General features: G+C 38.7%; 1 protein-coding gene across 1 annotated transcript in view; it reads right to left on the bottom strand.

The window, feature by feature from the left end:
* STK24 (serine/threonine kinase 24) overlaps positions 1-7,955 on the bottom strand; it is a 54,230-nt gene extending 46,275 nt beyond the window's left edge. Inside the window, exon 1 of the mRNA XM_008632394.2 lies at positions 7,905-7,955. Within this exon, the coding sequence (XP_008630616.2) occupies positions 7,905-7,940 (36 nt within the window). The 5' untranslated portion in view covers positions 7,941-7,955. The remainder of the gene's footprint in view (positions 1-7,904) is intronic.
* Positions 7,956-8,328: the final 373 nt, after the last annotated feature.

Genomic DNA, 8,328 nt, shown 5'->3' with positions numbered 1-8,328 from the left:
CGCGAAAAAAAGAGAAAAGAAAATTACATAAAAAAAAAAAAAAAAAAAAAAAAAAAAAAAAAAAAAAAAGAGGAAAAGAAAAAACGAACAAACAAACATACAAAAAATAACCACCAAAACAACTATAAAGGTAAAACCCCAACCTTCCTTAATGTGAGGATAATCCAGCACTACACTAAGTCTGTCCAGGCAGGTTGTGGATCCTTTGAGGTATTAAAAAACTAGGCTGGATGTGGTCCTAAGCAATCTGATGACTCTACTTTGAGCAGGAGGTGGACTAGATGTGCTCCACAGGTCCCTTACAATCTCAGCTATTCTGTGATACACTTCCTATCACACCAAGAGTTAGTTTTGCTGCTAAATTTACTGCTCAAAAACAATTTCTTCAGAAATGAGACACCATTGCTGCACATAATTTCTATATTTTAAATTTTTTCTTTGGTTAGATCAGAGAACAGAAATCTGCCAGAGAAGTTCACACAGGAAATTTTCCCACGTACTCAGAGAACTTTGAGCCTAAAGCCAATCAAAGTGAACAGCAGGCACAGTTGATGTCATTCTTCACACAGCTCCCCATTTCAAGAAGGCACTGCAAAGGTTTCCCCATAGCACCACTTGCAATCTTTCAAAAAACCATTGAAAGTGTCTTCATCTCAACACGGTATTAAGCAGTTCCCCTTTTTACTTTGATCCCCACAAAACTAGCAGCACAGTTTGTGCTGTAGTGGAGGCAGGCAGTAGCAGAGATACATAAATTTGGGTAAATTGCACAAACTCAAATCATGCAGCCCTCCCACAAACCTGGGCTACCAAAGCAGGGGGCAGGGAATAAACAAACCCACAGCCAGAAACAAACAAACAAAAAAAAAAAAAGCAACCACCAACTCCCCAAAACACCCATATAAGATGGTTTTGTATCAGGGAAAAAACTACCTCCAGGAAGGAGAAGCCTCAAAGTTTGCTTTTCAGCATTTCAGCTTTCTCAGAAGCTCACAAGTTTTTGTGTCAGCAATATATATATACCACATATGAACAACTGATACAACACAAAATTATTTCCTGCAGCTGGTGTGAAATTGAAATAGAACAGAGGCAGCAGGCAGATTATAAATTGTTCAATTGTATCAATCCCTACCTATACTTTCAAAGAGCAGCTAATTAACCCAAAAAGACAAATTTAAATGGGATTTAAAGTCTGGGATTTTTATATAAACAAGGATAAAAAAAATACATTTTTAAGAAGCCTTAAAACTGGAACCAAATTTGAGCCATCTCTCAGTCTTGTCTATCAATAATAAAGTAAAATGAGACAAAGTACCATAGCTATGTTATAATTATCATGAACAGCAACAACTGATTTTTATTTCATTTTAAGAAGACTAATCAGCAAAACATTGAATGAGAAGTACAAAGACTAGAATGAAAGCATTCATCTATAATAAATAGGTGTAGAATTTGTCAATTATAAGAAGTAATTGTTTTCTTTTTTTCTTCATACACATTCCATATTTCTAATTTGCCATCTCCCATACTATAATTATTCAATTCAGACACATGCTACCATAAGGAAATTGCTTTCTTCTGGGAGAAATAAAATATACCAAAAATGCAGAGAATTAGCAGTAGCAATACTTTAACTATTGAGAAAAAGGAACAACTGCCATAAATCCTGCTGTGAAACTTCAGTGGGTTGAAACAGAGGAGAGAGGAAGCAAAAAATAAAGCTGTAAACATTGCATCTCAAACACTGCAGGTAAAAACATATAGCATGAATCACTGTGGCCTACTAATACCCATATTTGTCACACAGTTCAACTCTCTTGTTCTGATTTCTACCTAGATTGAAACAGGGTTTAAACACATTTCCAGCAAAAAGTTGCCTAAGGTGACCCTACCATAAAAGTATTCCTCATCCCTTGTATAACCCTCTTTCCACTTATTTTCATGCAAGATGCACTTACCTTAGATTCAGAATACAAAGTATTCAATTCTTCCTCGGTAACACAAATATACAAAGCATGCTTCTAGATTTCTAATTAACCAATACCATTTTCTGGGTGCAATGTTCCCTGCACAAATCAGTCTGAAATTTTCTGATATTTTTTATTCAGAAAGCTGCTTAGTGTACAACCCTACAAGTTTAATACCAAAATGAATAGTTACCTAACCACAGCCTGCTTCCAGAAAGCATATTTAATTGGAATTTATTCTGAGTTTCTGAAGTTTCTCAATTTTTAGTGCAACATCACTAAAAACTTTCATAACATGTAACTGACTTCCCCCCCTTTCATCCACTACACTTCTAAACGGTAAATTACTGCAATTAAAAATCTCTCAATGCCTTGAGCACACAATGAAAACAACACACAAGTATCAGCAGTAGGTACATTATGGCAGTGAAACACAAGATGTATTTTAGACACCAAGAGAAAGACAGCTAAGGAAAAGTGTCCCAAAAAGAGTTTTAGAAAAATGTCTCTCACTTGTTTACAGTTGCTAAAAGGCTAAATGCTGTAAAAATCACTCTTAATTAGCTAAGCTACTGATAAAAAGAAAAATAAAGTAGCTCTTTGTGGAAAATCCCATCATTATGACAAATGGCTGAATAAATAGTGCTAATTGAGGCAATTAGAAAGTTATATTGCATTAACACTACTTGAGAAAAAGAAGGAAAAGAGCGAATTTTAGGTTCTACAGCAATTCCATAATTTGAGGGGAGACTCTCCTTGCACCCATTGTTATCTGACAGGAAACCCAGATGTCTGTCTCAAGAAGCTGCCAAGCAGAGCAACTAAGAATACAATAAATTCTCCTGGTCCAAGCCTCACTTTTAATCAAGTTACACTGCAGAAGGCTCTCAGTTCTGTAGTAACATACAATCAGCACACTCTGATGTTTGTGCAACCTAAACATTTATTACTCTAATACCCATTCTTGTCCACTAAGAAGGAACAACACCATGCACAAATACTTCCAATAAATGAAGTATTTTTTGGTTTATGAAAGCCATTTCACTAAAAAAAAGAGCATCTATTCAATACATCTCTTCAAAAATAAACTACACTTATCTGAGTTTTGGAACTTCCTGAACGTAGCCAGAAGTCTGGTTTCAGGTAATATACTAAAGCTTAAAGCAAGCTTGGGAAAAACAAACAGATTTTACTGCTATCAACTAACTTGTGAATGCCAACATCACCTTGCACTGATCATAGCTCAAGACTCAGTTTGGCACATAACCCAAACACATCAGCTTAAGGGAGTTAGCAATTTTGGCAGAAAGAAGTTGCTACATTCACAGTCAAGCTTCTGTGTATAAAAAAAATTTAAATATGGAAGCTGAAGTCTACCATTAAAACAAACAAACAGACAAACATTTTTCTCTGCTGAGAAATGGAGATAATTTTACTGATGGGTTAGGAAACCCAAGATTAAAATCTTTCTAATGTAATGTAATTTTATTATCTCATGTTGTCTTCTCATAAAACTAAATATTGTCTTAAAAAATTTGTCCCTCTACATCTCAAATCCAGTACACTGAAGAGATTCTTCCTATGTATTGTATTTGTTATTAATTGTCAGGTGCATACCTACACATGGAAACTTACCCAGATCAACAAAGAGTTTACAAGTAAAAACAGTTCTGATTATATAGCTGCATCCACACAAATTATTACTTTTAGGCACACAGAACACTGCTGAATTAAATAGTACTCCACAAATGCAGGCAGGTGTATCATCACAAAAGCAATAACCAGATCAAATTCAATCACAGAATCATAGGATACCAGGTTGGAAGGGATCTCAAGGAAAATCTGGTCCAACCTTTCCCAGCAAAAGCACAGTCTAGACAAGATGGCCCAGCACCCTGTCCAGGGAAGTCTTAAAAGAGTCCAGCAGCAGGGAATCCACCATTTCCCCAAGAAGATTACTCCAATGGATGATTGTCCTATTTGGGAAAAAATTTTCCTCTTGTGTCCAATCAGAACCCTCCCCAGGGGTAACATATACCTCTTACTCCTCATCTTTCCACATGATTCCTAGTAAAAAGGCAGTCTCCATCTTCTCTGTAGAAACCTTTCAAATACTGGAACATGGTGATAAGGTCTCCCCTAGGCCTTCCTTTCTCAAGGCTAAACACATCCAGCTCTCTCAGCTCCACATGACAGGCTTTCCAGTTCTCCAATCATCTCTGTGGCCCTTCTCTTGACCCTCTCCAGCTGTCCACATCCTTTTGTATAGCAGGCACCAAATTATTATCAGACGGATGCAGTATTTTATATTATTATTGATTTATATTAGATGCCTGGTTAACTTTATTAGTTAGTGTTTGGTGCATCCTCTATTCTCCTTCCCACTCCACCCCCCAAGAAAAGGAGCATGAGAAGAATTTAAGCAAATTTTGAAAATGCAGCCAAGATACATACTTCCATCTTCTAGTTCAGAAACACAAAAGATGCCACTGTGTAAAAGCTGACATCAGAGCCTTGTACACCACTCATAACACAAGGCCTGATATTTAAATGTGTTCGCTGCATCAGTAGCCTTTTGTCTCTCTGGGGAACAAAGATGACAGCTGGCTAAGAGGGTACCTTACTCAAACATGAAACTGGTACATGAAACTTGCCACAATGCAGGACAAGTCTGACTGGTCTGTGAGGATACCTGAAAGACACAGTCGCCATAAGCAGTATCTATTTACCTTTTCTGGAAGGCCACACAATGGAAATAGGTTTTCCTGACTCCTCTCAAACAGCTTACATCTATTACATAGCCCTGACACAGCCTTTGACTACAGAGTGAGAAGATGCCCACTTCATTTTCACCAATTAAAACTTCTGTCCTGCCACCCAAGGGCTGAGCTTGTAATATGTCACAGAACCATGACATCTGTATTCAGGATATTTTAAAACTCATTAGCCAAGATCCTAACAGTTCAAGGATCTGTCCAATATTTAAGTGCTGTAAGTTACTGCAAAGCTTTTGTCAAACTATAATGTAAACAGTAACAGTGAGCACAAACTCTCAAACAAAAAAACCAAAAAACAAACTGGGTCTCCTACACAGAAGCTGCAAATGGAAAGCAGTAGAAGCTAAGCAGCCTTTCCACAGTGCCTTTGATTTAGCAACACAGTATTTTGCAATTACCAAACACAGAGCTCACACAGGAAGTCGTTAAAACAGTTTCTTATAAAAGGAGAAGGAGTTACAATAAGGAAGACAGTAACACCTATAGTGTGTTAACTATGAAAGAACAGCCATGCTGGATCAGAACAAAGGATCCTCTAGGCCAGGACACTTCTCCTACAACAGTCAAAAGTGAACATCTTGAGAACAGTGCAAAAATAGAAAAGTAAACAGCAGTATTTCCCAAAACACCCTTCCAGTCTCCAGCAAACTGACACTTTAGACACTTTCTGAGCCAGAAATGGTGCCTTTATACTTAAAAACCTTTCTTTTCTGTTAATTCGTCAAGTTCCCACTTAAATTTAGTTAAACTTTTAGCATTTCTTGAAGCGAAACAGCTTGAATGTCAATGCTTATTTACATTAAGAACCTGTAGCTCTTGTACTGAAAATACAATGAAGAATGAATAAAAATAACTTACTGCATAAACACTGTTATTGCTACAGAAAAACTGAAAGGGAAGAAGATAAAAAAAGGGTTTATCATACAGAATAGGCTTGTCTTAAAGATGATGGAATTTTAAAAGCACCACAGGAATTTATTACCATAAATTTATTAACACAGTACTTGATTATTTAAAATACAGCTTCCATAAAGAAGCTACAGAAGCTCACCACAGCCTTGAAATGCAGGCCAGTCTGAAAATCAAGGTCATATACACTTACTCAGAGCCAGCCTTGCAGGAATCTCACACATTTACAGGCAAACACACACTCTCCTCAGGCCACTTCCATAAGGCATGAACAAGCAAGACAACACATTCTCAGTTTAGTAATGATGCGGCTTCACACTGCACACCCAAACTCATATCTATACAAAGCCCTTAAAACAACAACAGCAAAAACTTTTGAGTCCAAACTTAAACTGAACACACAGAAATTTAGGTCAAAACCCAACTCTGTTTTTATTCAGGTTACAACATGCCCACTTTGCAGCAGACAGCAAATCTCAGGTTTTGACAACCTTCCAGCACCATCCTACATTTCCTCCACAGTTTTTCATTCCTTTGGCTCACTCTCTACCCACTCACTTTTTATGCATCACTCTTCAAACATCGATCAGACATCTTGTTCAGGGAGAAATAGATTAATCTTTCATTCCTCTGCTCTATTTACACTACCCGTGCTCATGCCAAACAGCATTAATAAAGTGATGTCCCTCCAAGTGATTTTTTTGGGGTCAAGAAGTTACTCTGCTCACACAAGCACACTGGGTGCTCTCTTGTGTAAGTACAGCAAAGAATGTCAGAGAAAGCTGCATAACTTGTCACTGACACTGCTTCCACCATTTGTGGCAGAAGCTGGTAGGTGGGGAGGAGGGATCACACTACAGAAAAAGAAGACATAGTCCCGTGATTTAGGCAATTTAATTATAACTCAGAGAACTAAGCTCTATTCCTCTCTTCTACACAACGAAAAAGTCCCAAACCTTTTTCTTATCGAAGCAGATGTCACACATTGCATGTACTTTACTCTTTGAACATTTACTTGGAAATAAAATCAAAGAGAATCATGTACTGAAAACAGACCACCATAAAACTGCTGTATATTCTGACAGAATGGAAATGGATATAGACATCTTGAACTGGGCACCAAAAATTAGCGAGCAGCAGAGACTTTATGCCTCTACCTCTCAGCAGGTCTTTAGTTTGGTGTTCAGGGGGATTTTTTTAGACTATTAAAGTTCACACTTCAGCAACTCTCATAATAATAGAATAAAAATCATGAGAAAAATAACACCATCCTGAATAAAAAGATTTGAAGCAAAGTCCCAAATTACATGGACTAACAAGAACCCTGAAGATCCACCCATTTAGTACAGCTAACAGTACTACAAACTAAATAATAAGTCAATAAAAAGCACAGGTCCTTAGATCATGCAGTGACACACATCAGCAGTACATGCATAATGATGGAATAATCTTCATTCTCTCACAAGCAACTACAAATCTGACTTTTTAATTCTAAAGTGTTACAGATTGTGTTTCAAAGTAGATAGTTGCCTCAGTTCTAATATGTCTCAAAGGAATAAATAAATAAATAAATAAATAAAAAGCCCAAATAATAGCCATAGTCAATCAAGAAACCCTTATTTCTCTGTCTCTGGCAATCAGCAAACTGCTCATATTTGGAAGGTGAACTTGAACTCTCAACAGAAGGACCTACAGAGCAATAAATTAATCAGCTCAGAGTGTGGGCCTAGTTAGGCTACAAGGCATCCAGTACTATGTATGAGCATATAATTCATGTCATGCATGTAACATTTTCAATTCAAATCCTCAGATTTTCGGAAGAAAAGAGATTCATGACTTAGAATCTTGACTCACAATAAAACCAACCATGGTAAACCAACACTTAAACCAAATTATGCACAAATGCTTTCAATCCAGGAGACAAATTAAGGGAAACTCTTACAGGTCATTCATAGGTTGTTCCTTCGGAGATTAGGGCAAGAAAGTTTCCAATCAGATGCGGGAAACATTAGAATAACAACACACAGATACCAACGACCTTAATGTTTTCCTGGCAGCAGTTTCCATTTAAACCAAGAAAAACGAGGCGGTGAGGAGGGGGGAAAGCCAGCTCAGGCAGTACAAAAACGCATTAGTTATTTCAAAAATACAGTTAAGACACAGAACCAGAAAATTCCACCGTATAAACAGCAGCTGACGAACTCTCGGAATCAAACACAGGAGCCAAACACGATCCCCGAGCACCCACCTCAGAGCAGCACCACAGATACGGGCACTGCAGCATGCGCTGAAGGTCAACATTTCCAGGCCCTGCTTTTACGGTCTGGTTTTACGTATGCTTCCCCTATCCACCTCAAATTAACGGGGCCGAAAATCGCCCACTGAGCCGCGGTTCGCTTCAGGAATTAAAACACCGAGAACTCCCGGCCGGGGGAGGGGGCCACACACCACGCTCCGCTCCGCACGCCTGCAGCGACCCAGCGGCTACCGAGGACAGGGATGGAGGGAGGCAGGGGCAGGCAGGGATCCACCGGGCCGACGGAGCTCGCTGGGCACCACGCCAAGCGCTGACAGCACGTTTCGTCTCCATCCCGCTCCCCTGCTCCCGCGGCCGAGCCAGGGCCAAGAGGCGCCTGATCCCCGAGCCCTGACCCCCGAGCCCCGGGAAACCC

The sequence above is a fragment of the Corvus brachyrhynchos genome, unplaced genomic scaffold (genome assembly GCF_000691975.1).
Source record: "Corvus brachyrhynchos isolate BGI_N302 unplaced genomic scaffold, ASM69197v1 scaffold12, whole genome shotgun sequence".
NCBI lineage: Eukaryota > Metazoa > Chordata > Aves > Passeriformes > Corvidae > Corvus > Corvus brachyrhynchos.
Note: the sequence above shows the minus strand (reverse complement) of the source record. Positions and strands in the feature narration are given on the sequence as shown.